General features: G+C 35.2%; 1 protein-coding gene across 4 annotated transcripts in view; it reads right to left on the bottom strand.

The window, feature by feature from the left end:
• wasla (WASP like actin nucleation promoting factor a) overlaps nucleotides 1–12,799 on the bottom strand; it is a 27,890-nt gene extending 15,091 nt beyond the window's left edge. For 2 of the 4 annotated variants that reach the window (XM_079860202.1, XM_079860203.1), the window contains exons 1-5: nucleotides 12,160–12,799; nucleotides 4,130–4,264; nucleotides 3,784–3,870; nucleotides 3,494–3,590; nucleotides 1,079–1,102 (exon numbers count right to left, since the gene is read on the bottom strand). In XM_079860202.1, the coding sequence (XP_079716328.1) occupies nucleotides 1,079–1,102; nucleotides 3,494–3,590; nucleotides 3,784–3,870; nucleotides 4,130–4,264; nucleotides 12,160–12,264 (448 nt within the window). In that variant the 5' untranslated portion in view covers nucleotides 12,265–12,799. The remainder of the gene's footprint in view (nucleotides 1–1,078; nucleotides 1,103–3,493; nucleotides 3,591–3,783; nucleotides 3,871–4,129; nucleotides 4,265–12,159) is intronic. The other 2 variants (XM_079860204.1, XM_079860205.1) reach the window with 1 other exon arrangement.

The following is a 12,799-nucleotide window of genomic DNA, read 5'->3' as shown; positions in this document are numbered from 1 at the left end:
TGTATGTGTGTATATATGAATGTGCTTATGTATATATATCTATATATATGTGATGTTAACTTTGTCAGTTATAGTTGGGATTATTGTGTTATATGCAATATGTTACATCAGTTGTTCTCAAACATCTTACACCAAATACCCCTCTTAAAACGCTTGACTTCCAAAGCACCTTCATGCTGAGTCCTAGATTAAAAAGGTTTTACTTAAAAGGGGTATAAAATAAAATGTGTTTAGTGGTATATATACCACAGTTTGGGAACCACTGTGGCTTACTTTACTCCATCTGTGATGGGTGGGGATAGTGAGAGCTTGTGTGTGCGTGCGTGCGTGTGAATGTGTGTGAGTGTGTTTTTTTGTATTATTATTTTATTATTATTATGATTTTTTTCGTTTTATTTGATTGTATCTACTCTGTTGTTCTGCTGTTCTATGTTGTTTGGACATGATCCTGAGGACCCCCATGAAAACGAGATGCTTCATCTCATGGGGTTGATCCTCTAATAAATGTTTATAAATAAATACATTTTCTATAACATTCTTAAAACACAAGAACATTAATATGCCTGTAACTTGCATCACACGTGTACTGCTACAGGCTACTGTAAGATCATTAGTAACTAGCAACCACATTTCCAAGTGATTATGTAAAACCAGCGCCATAACCATGATAAACGTCCATGAGAAAATCTTTAAGCTAAGTGAGGAACCGCGGTCTCTTTGATGTAATTGAACGGGAGAGGGCCGCGGTAGTGCAGTGGCATGGAAGGATCCATGTGGCACACATATGGCTCCCAGCACACACACACACACTGACCCGAGGCTTCCTGTCAGGGGTTCACGCTACTCATCTAGGTCATGTACAATGCGGATGTGTGTTTGTGCAAATCCCGCTCATGCTTGACGACGCTAACACAAGAACATGTTTTGATTTCTGTGGAAGATGCGATGTGTGCGTGTGTACATTTGAACATAATTCTATCAAAAATGGGAGTAAAAAACATCAACAGCAGAAGCAAATTGATTAGCACTGTCAACATTAGGAGTAAATTCATGTGAATGTAAGGACCAGGACACATACCATTTGGTGGGTCACGCCTTTTCTCTGCAAAAACAAAATTAACATTGTTAAAATGTGGAGGGCGAATTAAATGACTAGTGAAGTCAGTAACAGAGGAAAAGAGCCGGTAGGTCACCAATAGAAGAGGGAAATATTTAATTACGTTAGTTTTGGAAAGGTTAGGGAAGAAGATGGTAAAGAGGTGCCCTGAGCTCCGGTGCCCGTTCTCAAGACACTAACATCTAGGAATTCAATTAAAGGTCTTTCTTTTTTTAAATCAATTGACAGTCCTATTTAAAGGTACATATTTTTAGCTCCAACATTTGTGGTTCATTCATGTGCAAACGGAACATTTTCTTATAACCTTGATCTTAAAGGTGAAGTGTGTTTTTTCTATTCTACGTTAAAACGCTCTTATTTTCATCTGAATGGCAGTTGCTCAGCAATTTCGGATTTTTAAAAGCTCTCAAGCAAACAATTCATTACTAATTTAGAATTTAATATATAATACAATATAGAACTTATATTTTACATTTTTGAGGGCTCATAACAGTGACTTTCCAAACAACTGCCTATATAATTAAAAAATATATATAAAATAATAATATATATTTGTAAAATAAAACAAAATTACAATTATCATCATCATAATTATTATAAATATAATTAAAATAACTAAAATATAAATAAATACTACATGATATCATTTAAATATTGTGAAATATTATTATAAAATAACTTTTCTATTCTATATTAAAGCTGAATATTCAGCATCATTACTCCAGTCTTCAGTGTCACATGACCCTTCAGAAATTATTCTAATATGCTGATTTGCTTTTCAGGAAACATTTATTATTATTAATGTTGAAAACAGTTGTGCAGCTTAATATTTTTGTGGAAATCGTAATGACTTAATGAACAAAATAAAATAAAATAAATCAAAAATAATTTGTAACAAAATGTCTTTACTGTGACTTTCGGATCAAACTAATATATTCTTGCTGAATAAAAGTATTAATTTCTTTATGGTAATGTACATATACATATCTATGAATCATTTTTTTTCTCTTAATTAAATGTTTTAAATTCCATTTGGTGCCACTAATAGCAACAATTTCCACACTTCACCTTTAACAACCAGAAGATAACTGAATAATTCACTGTACGTGAATGAAATGAAACTGCACAAGTGATCCAACATTGTTCATAATTCGACCACATGAAACGTAAAGAGAGGGCAGACAAGGCAGACATAAGAGAGGCGTATAAGGCACCAGGGCCTCTTTAAAAACCAGTTAGTGCAAAGAGAAGCCAACACTTCAAAGCCCGGCATGCAAAACAGAGCAGGAAGTGCTGGAACCCAGCCAGGAAGTGAGGAGAGAGAGCCTGCTGCGTTTACAAGAGGGACATGAGGAGAAAAGGCCCACTGTGAAGGTTTACGACACACCCTACGGAGAGGAGACCAACACACTTGCTACGACTACAACACTACAGACTGAGAAGAACAGGAGGAAAGATGGGGAGAGATGAACAGAACTGCGTATGAGCAACCGGCAACAGGAAACAACAAGTTAACAAGAAATGATGAGCCATTAATGAGCTTGTTGAAGGAAGAGTTCACCCAAAAATGAAAACTCATCCTTATGTCATTCCAATGACGACTAGAGCTTTCAAGCTTCAAAAAGGACAACAACAAAAAAAAAACTATAAAATAATTTGTAAATAATTACAAATTATTTATTTGCTTGTTTTTTTTGTATTTATTGCTACATCAGAATCAAAGGCTATATTCATGGTAAACATTAAATAAATAAAATTTGTTTATTCATTTGTTTGTTTCTTTTATTGCTATATCAGAATCAAAGACTATATTCATGGTAAAAACATTAATAGTATTAGTTTGTTTGTTTTTATTAATCGCCATATTAGAACCGAAGACTATTTTTAATTATAAAAATGAACAAAATACAAATTATTTATTTGTTTGTTTTATACTTTATTGCTATATCAGAATCAAAGGCTATAATCATGATTTAAAAATAAATAAAATTTGTTTATTCATTTGTTCCTTTGATGCTATATCAAAATCAAAGTCTATATTCATCGTAAAAATATAATAAAACAACTGTCCACAGTTTTCTTTTGTAATGACGTGAGAATGAGTAAATTATTATAGAACTCATTTATGGGTGAACTATTAAGTAAAACAGTTTTGGGAGAAAGAAAAATGTTTTAGGCACTTCTAAATCATACATTTGATTGCTATTGAATGTGAAGCTTGTTAGTTTTTAAGAGTGCGATATTTCACCCAAATCAAAAAAATTAAGTCATAATGATTGGATTTGAAACAGTATGTGAATAATGGCATGATTTTCATTTTTGGTGAACTATCACCTCTTCAAATGAAAAGAAAGAAATTAAAAGCAGCACATTTACCGGTTTTCCTCTGTCGTCTGTTGAGCAGTTCGTTGAGTGCACTCCGAAATCGTTTGGCTTCCTCTTCGCTGGCAAAGTTGAGGCCCATCTGACAAGACTAAAGAGCAAAACACACCATATGACCAAAAAAGACGGATCATATTCTCACTAATGCTAAAAGCAGTTTTACAAGAATGACAAGAAGCGACTAGCCAAACAAACATTTTTCCACAGAACATCTCTGGCTAGTTCTCCGTTTGCTTTCTTGCTAATGGTCAACAATGTGAAAAAAATGAAGAAAAAGGGCTTACATCTCCTGCGAAGGTAATGAAGTATGATCTCGAACTATTGATCGTGAAATTATTGTAGAGCTCCTGCTCAAACTTTGTTTTTCCATCCTGCAAAAATTAGAAACAAGATATTGTAAACCTATGCAATTTCAACTGTTTGCACTGGCTTTATTTAAATTCTAGTACAACACCACCAGGGTGAGTAAATAACGACTTCATTTTCATTTTAGGGTGAAGTATCCCTTTAGCAAAAAGTGTCAAGGAAATTGTGTTGCACCACAGCTCAGTTTGTTGGAGCACATGCACTAACTGATAGGTCACAGATCTGTTATTTTTACTATTTATTTGATCATCTCCGAGAGCTCACCTTGTTATCAAAGACACGGATATAATAAGACCTCTGAGGGTTGTCTTTCACCAAACAGGCCACGCCACAGCACCTCTTGGCCCAGGACGAGCCCCTGTCCGCCCCATACACCTGGACCACCGCTGAGCACAATGTCTGCAAAAAGATCAACAATCACGAACTTCGTGAAAAAGAAAGCTACACAATTACGAGACACTTTTTTTCAAAGCAACCAAACACATATGAAGCCCTAAAACACACATGTACTTATAAATAAATAGAAATATGATGGAAATTCTCAAGTAATCCTTAAAACATCCAAGATTCTCCAATCCTAAAGGTTTGGAAGTTTGGAAGGAAGTTTGGAAGGAAGTTTGGAAGGAAGTTTGGAAGGAAGTTTGGAAGGAAGTTTGGAAGGAAGTTTGGAAGGAAGTTTGGAAGGAAGGTTGGAAGGAAGGTTGGAAGGAAGGTTGGAAGGAAGGTTGGAAGGAAGGTTGGAAGGAAGTTTGGAAGGAAGTTTGGAAGGAAGTTTGGAAGGAAGTTTGGAAGGAAGGTTGGAAGGAAGGTTGGAAGGAAGTTTGGAAGGAAGGAAGGTTGGAAGGAAGGAAGTTTGGAAGGAAGTTTGGAAGGAAGTTTGGAAGTTTGGAAGTTTGGAAGGAAGGAAGGAAGGAAGGAAGGAAGGAAGGAAGTTCGGAAGGAAGGAAGGAAGGAAGGAAGTTCGGAAGGAAGGAAGGAAGGAAGTTCGGAAGGAAGGAAGGAAGGAAGGAAGGAAGGAAGGAAGGAAGGAAGGAAGGAAGGAAGGAAGGAAGGAAGGAAGGAAGGAAGGAAGGAAGGAAGGAAGGAAGGAAGGAAGGAAGGAAGGAATAATAATGTGACTGGATATTCGTAAATTCTACATTGCTTTGGAATACAGAAATGTATTATTAGTTTGTTCCTTTGATTCATTCAGATATAGCAATAAAAGACGTTATTAATGGTAAAACAATAAGAACATTTGTTTATTTATTTGTTTCTATTTGTTTTTTTATTTATCGCTATATCAAAATAAAAGGCTGTATTTATGGTGAAAAAGTATTTATTTATTATATTTATTAGTTCTTTTTTATTTATTGCTATATCAGAAGTCAATATTCATTGTAAAAAAATACTAAAAACAATAAACAATAAACTTTTGTTTTGTGATGACATGAGTAAATAATTACGTAATTAGTAAAACTACACAATTACTTTAGAAGCATCCTAAAATAAATGGATTTTTTTAATAAGTCTTTCAAAAAAAGCATACGTATTATAAATCAATACATATAAATATTATGTCACTTCTCAACTATTCCATAAAACATCATTCATTCATAAATAAATAAATGTGTGCATGTATACTAGACACAAATTAAACAAACCAAAAATATCCTATGTTCATATTCTAGTGAAACTGTACCAAAAAAAAAAATATTGCACAGAAATCAGTGTATGAATACTGCATGATGTTCTTTGCTGCACACACTGGCCACTGCAGATATCAAGTACTGCTGTAATTTAAACTGCAGTCAAGCACTTGATGGGGCATTTTATTCTCTCTCCACAGGGACTCTTACTTTAAGAGTGTCTGCGTTCCATGCACATGACCCAAAGCAGCATTTCAAACACCCCTTTTCAGGACATGGGTTAACTTACCAAAGAGAAAAATAGGCCAGAATCTTGGCAATACTGTCATAGGGAGGACAGCCAAGATCTCACAGAAGATGAAATATTTTCCATGGACAAGTAACACACACATTCACACACACACATACAGGCATATGCTGAGTAATTATAGAAGACGACACAAAAAACAACAACCTTGTCCTGCACTTTAACAACATTTCTGATGAAAGCGTGCAACACCACCACAGATCATTGAACAAAACCTAAAAACATTTGAATTAAATCTCTGATCAATATGGACCTGCAAAGTACAAATTAAGAAACTTTAAACACATCAAATAAACACATAAACACATAAATCAAATAAACACATCAAATAAATAAATAATCAATATATTCAATAATCAAAAGTACTCTGATCAACTAATAGAAAAAATAATAAAGAGATACAAAAGTAATATGATCAATTAACTGAAATTAACTAAATATTAAAAGTAATTAACAGTATTAAAGTATTTTAATTGGAATTAATCAGCTGAAGAAATAAACAGATTAACTAATCAAAAAAAAAAAAATTAATAGGATTAAAGCAATTTAATTGGATTAATCCTGTTGGATTAATATAATTGGATTGGATTAAGAAATAAACTGATTGATAGGTTCTCAAAAGTAACAATCAGATTAAAAAATAATTAACAGATTAATAGATTATAAAGGCAAAATTTATCAAAAAATTTGATTTGTTAATCTGCTGATTCTAATTAATCAATTGTCAAAAGTAATCTGATTAACTGAAATAAGTTTAACTAATTATTAAAAGTAACTGGATTATCAACTAAACAAATATTTCTGAAAGTAATATGATTCATTGACTGAAATGTTAAATTGATTATAAACTGATAAATCAATTTATGAAATAAGATTCTCAAAATTCTACAAATTTCATAATCTTTGACTTTTAATCAATTAATCTGCCGATTATTTCTCCACTTAATCAATTATCAAAAGCAACCAACCAAAGAAAGAATAAACAATCAGTTAATCAGTTCTAAGTGTATTGTTGTGAACTTGACATAACTCTTGATAATCAATCGTTTTTTCCATTAAATCATTCATCTGAAAGTCTGAAACATCTACCAGTAACAACCGCACATGCAAATATTTCATAAATAAACAAATAACTGTAAATCTACAATTACATTTATTCAGAGACCGGCAGAAAAAGAGAACGCTGGGTAACCAGTCGACTCATTGTGATCCTGCCACGTCAATAACGGCAGCATTGATGAAACAAGACTTCCCTTCATTTCTTCTGATGAAAAACTGCTTCCTCATGCTCAGAACTGAACATTCAGCATTTAAATTCAAGCACTCATTCCGTCTCGGTGGGCCGAGCGAATCAAAGACACCGTACAACTGCCGTATTCAGAGTTCATCAAGTTCAAGAAAGAGTCGAGTTTCCATATGACATGAACAATGAAGGTTCTTTGCATTCAAAGCCACCAAACACGCTCATACTGATATGCAATCCTATATGCTTGATCGATCAGCTGGGTTTAATCGCACGCAATAACACTGAACAGGGGGAATGAAGGATACACGCCAGGCTTTTCCATGTTAACTGCATCCGTACGGCATTCCTGCGCGCAAAAGTCTTTGCCAAGAACATAAATACGCATTTAAGACATGTTTCCCCTACTTTCACAGGGATCAGCGTCTTTATGTCAGAATTTGGTTTGGTCTGCTTGGAAACCTGATTCTGGATCAGTACTGGCTCAGCAGCCCTATTCATTAAAGCTCAAATCTCCATGGAAAGGAGGCAGATCAGTTCACTTCCTGTCCTCAAAGACTGCTGATCACGCACAACCCACCCCCAACCCCTATCTTTTTCCTTCTCTCACTATTGTGCGATTTGGACACCATCCACCCTCTGCCCTTGGTTTTCGGTGCCGGTTCGGGACACAGTGATGAATGAACCCATGACTGCTGGATCTTGGCCCCAAACAACGTGTCTCATATTTAGTCATTCCCTGTGAAAGCCCACTTTATGGCCTGGCTCTTGGCTGCCTTTCCTGGATTGACACTGCTCGCTTACGGACGCTCTTCGCTTCCACCTAGACATGGACGAGCAACTTAAGTAGGTCTGATGGGAAAGAATGCCATCAGATTTCATGCGAAATACGTAAAAGAAACACTTGTTTCTTTGCCAAGCTAATTTCCATTTCTACAGTCCGCAGACTCTAATTTTAAAACCATTTTAACCCAATTTAATTAGGCAAAATCACCTTTTCTTTGAGCAATCCAAGTATATTACTATCAAAAAGACCATCTTGTTGATATATCCAACATATCTCTACTAAAGAACCGTTTACAAGACATCGTTTTTAACTGAAAACAGAAAGCTTATAAGCGTTTTAGCCATTCATTTACACGACAATGGCGTTTTGGGGGGCTGAAAACTTTTGAAAACAGGTTTTGAAGTGCAAGTTGAGAACGATACCATTATTATCTCTTTATAAACTACCTAAATATGAATTTGTGAAAAGGTGACGTCATGCGTATTACATGTTCAGTCCATACGAGCATAGTGTCTCTTTGCAAAGTGACGTCGCCAACTACTGGCGTGGCATGATAATATAGTGTTTTTAGACGTTTTTCGCAGATCCTTGTGAATAGGGATCATTTTGACATAGTTGTCGTCTGAATGCGAAAAACGCAACGGAAAAACATGGACAACATGACTTTGTTGTCATGTAAGCATATCCTAAGAGCCAAATTTGTGACGTGCTTAAAATGTGACTTGTCTCCTGTCTCTGCTGCAAGAGGAATTTTGGAAAAATACGGAAACATTACTAAAACATGCTTCCTTGTAGGGCAAGGGACAGGAAATTTCTAACAAGAGCAACAGGGTACATTTTTTTCACTCAAAGCACACAGTGAAAGGTATTTGGATATTTAACCACTTGGCTAACGGTTTTAAGCCATGTACTGAGCAATGATTTTACGCTAACTTTTGTCAAGGTGATTTCTAGTTTCTCAAGCTCACACAGAATAACCACAGGTATAGGGGGAAAAAAAGGTTCACTATAGAACCCCTAGGGTTCTTGACTCAATATTAAAGAACCCTTTAAACCAGAAAGGTTCTAAACAAGGATAAATGTCTTACTACTTTCATTTTAAACGGATTATTACATTTTTTTCCAGTGATCAAGTATGTTTACGAGTAAGGTTGGGAATCGAAAATCGATTCCATATCAGATACTTAAGGTCAGGAAACAGATAAATGTTCTAAAATTAAAATGTGTTCACTGTGTGCGCATTTTAATGTAGTTTTAAACCATTCAAGCACAAGAAGACGCGAAAGAGAATATAATGTATAATAATGCAAATGGTGAATATTTTTGGGTCCTGTTAATGCCTAAGCATTATTTTAAATATATCTAGTCAGTGACAGAACGCAAGCATATTCATCTAAAATAATTCTGTATTTTCAGCTTCAGAATCATGAATATTTTTATTCTGGTGTCACTATTCTCCTGTGCATTGGGTTACCAGCACCAAGTCCAAACCTATTCATTTACACCCACAATGTAATAGCCTATTAAATTTTGCATTTTAATCAACAGTACATTTTTTGTTAACCTTTTATCATATGTCTTGGAGTATCGCAATAATATCGTATCGGGAGTTCAGTATTGTGATATGTATCAAATCGTGACATGAGGGCATCATTACACCCCTACATTAAGGTATCCTTGTAACTGTTAGCACAGTCGTTTATGTGTTATCAATAACAGTTGAGAAAGAAAACGCATGTGTAACAGTATATTGGATACGTGCATTCGGTCTTAAAGTGACAGCAGCCTAATAAACCTGCGGCAGTCTGTGTCATTAATGTTAATCAAACAACAAAAGACAGAAAATCACTCACTGATATTGACTGAATAACTGTTGTAACTTTAATAAGGATTAATCTACAGTTTATGTATAAAAAGAAAACTATTTTCCATTTGATTTCAATTTCTGAACTTTGTTCAGTTGTATTTATTTGTGTTATTGCTGCTAATATGCTTTTTGTTCTTATTGTATTACTGACTGTATTGTTTTAATAATGTTTGAAATGTATATTAGTTAGAAACTCCTCCGGTTTCATAACTGGTCTCTGTTATATTGTCATTTTCAGCCCGTTCGGTTCTTTGCAACAACACAACCTTGTTTCTGCAGCAACTTTCAGCACGTTTCCTATAACAACATCTGACGTTTACATTTTACATGGCATGAGAAAGTCACATAAACCATGTGAAATTCCCATCAGAGCAGTCAGACTGAAATTTCTGGATTTCCAGGAATGCGATATTTGAATAGGACTCTAAACAGATTTGTAAACCTCATTGGAATCGAAACTGGGAATCGCTAAGAATCTGAATTGATTAGCAGAATTCGAACTGCTAAAATGTAAACGATACCCATCCCTATTTGAGAGCTGCTTAATTATTAAAATTAGGGATGCACCGAAATGAAAACTCTGGATGAACTTGGCCAAAAACCGAAACAGATTTTTTTTTAATTATTTTAAATTAGCTTTTTTTATTTTTATAATTGTATTAATATTAGACTTTTTTTTATGAAATTCAATCATTTAAATGATACTGAATTTAAAAAATAAAAGCCAATAAAATAAAATAACCACACTTTTATTGAAAGTAACACTAAAATTGGACATACACTGAGGAGCGGGGCGACATATTCCGAGCCGTTTTTCTCTTTCAGCCAAAAAACAAAAATGCCATGCATACAACATTTTTATACATCTCTACATAACATTTTATCAAAAATGAAAAATGAATTAAAACAAAATCCATAAAATGATCCCATGATTGGACCCCCTTGAAAGTGGCCCCCCCCCATATGAAGTGCCTGACAAAACTCTTTATGGTTTTATAGAACCTTTCCATCTAAGAGTGTGTAGTTCATCACATTAACTATAAACATGTACTACTACATTTGTACCATACTACAAATGTACTACATTTGATAACCAGAAAGAAAATGTATCTTCATTTTGATTCATTTTTTTTTTCACTCTTGAAACTTCTCTTTGCAAAATGTTTTGATCAAAAAGCGTGTTTGATATTTTGTTATACAATGCAGATAAAAACGAACAAACTCTAGTAAGTGTGGCTTAAAGATTAAAAAATGTAAATACTGTCATCATGTACTCATCCTCACGTTGTTCCAAACCTGTATGAGTTTCATTCTTCAGTTGAACACAAAAGAAGATATTTTAAAGAAAGTTGGTGACAGTTGACGTTAGCCATTGACTTTGGCTAGCTATTTTTTGGCTAGCTATTTTTTTCCTGGAACTCAATGGCTACCGTCAAATGTTTGATTGATTACCCATATTCTTCAAAATATCTTATTTTGTGTTCAACAGAAGAAAGAAACTCATACAGGGTTGGAACAACTTGAGGGTGTGTAAATGATGACATTTTCATGTTTAGGTGAACTATCCATTTAAGTGTCCAAATAGGCTACTTCTTGGGACCACTGTAACTATGGGTCCTCAAGTAGGACATATAAAAAAAAAAAAATAGCCTGACTAGACTAAATATCTCCACTTTCAATTATTTAAAGCTAAAAGATAATATTACAAACACAAACTTTTGCTAATTGATGAAGTAGTTGCTGATAGTGGGGTCATCGACTACTACACATCACTGAAAATCATTAAACTTACTAAAACTCTTGGAGAAGAAATGAATAACCACTTGAGACTGAACACAGCCAAAAGAGTCTTGCTGTTATTTGTACTGCAACTAAACCCAGTGATAGATAGATAGATAGATAGATAGATAGATAGATAGATAGATAGATAGATAGATAGATAGATAGATAGATAGAGGGCACATTTGTTGGAGTTTACGGGTCATCTGACACTGTAGTCTACATAACTGTGACTGGTAAGCTGCCTACATAAACAGCACATTTGAGCATCACAGGCACGTGCATCATTTGCATCATTTAGCTGACTCAGAATGCACTTATGATGCTGTCTACGTAGGCAGCTCACTAGGTTTTTCGACGATTTACTGCTTTACTCAAGCAAAAGGCCTATTACCATCTACTCTGATATCACAATGTATTATTACAAGCTCTCAACCACACTAATATCGTATACAACACCCAATTTCACTCACAAGAGTCTCATACCCTTGACAGTGAGGAGGAGAATATTCCCAGTGCGCCCTATGGACATCACAAGCGCGTTAAAAGACAACTGCCCTTGCCAGAGCTCACAGCCTTTCATTTGCATCTCATCTCGGGATATTTTAAAAGCAGGATGATTTGCATTTGCACTTGCGGTTAAAGGACTACGGATCGGCCGTGAGAGAGTAAACACAACTTACGATGCATTTTCTGCCCAGGTAGTTGAACAGACAGTCGTTCTCCTGCGGGGTCAGAAGCAGAGAGCCCACATTAGCCACCCTCCTCTGGGGCGGGTGGCCGCTCATGTTGAAGGATGAGGCGGATGAACTCGAGCGTTTGTCTCGTATTAGATTATTTTATGTGCAATCACAGATCAACATGGCCTGCGCTCGGTTCATCCCGTAAGGAATTCCGCTTGCAAGTCGACCCGATGCGGTGTTGCCCTCAATGCGCGGGCGGTGCAGATGCGACTCGTTAACTCCTACGGGTTATTTATTCTTTAATTCTTCCACTTTTGACAGACTGCATAATATAAACTTTCATCCCGAACTCAGTCCCAAAGCAAAACGATCCTTCAATCCAACATGGCAGCAGGACGGTCGAGTTCAAGGCGCACTTCGGGAAAGGGCGGAATTAAATTTGGTTGCGCTAGGTATAAGCTTCATTTGTAGAAACATACACTTTAGTTATTATTTAGTTATACAAATAAATACATTTAAATGACTAAAAAGTCTGTTTAGTGTCTAAACATGAGTGAATATGAATAAAAACAGTGATACGTAGAAACCAAACCCCTCTGTTTATCAGAATGATCTGTCCCTGTTTTCCCGTGCCTCCTGC

The sequence above is a fragment of the Squalius cephalus genome (assembly GCF_949319135.1).
Source record: "Squalius cephalus genome assembly, chromosome: 23".
NCBI classification, from domain to species: Eukaryota; Metazoa; Chordata; class Actinopteri; order Cypriniformes; family Leuciscidae; genus Squalius; species Squalius cephalus.
Note: the sequence above shows the minus strand (reverse complement) of the source record. Positions and strands in the feature narration are given on the sequence as shown.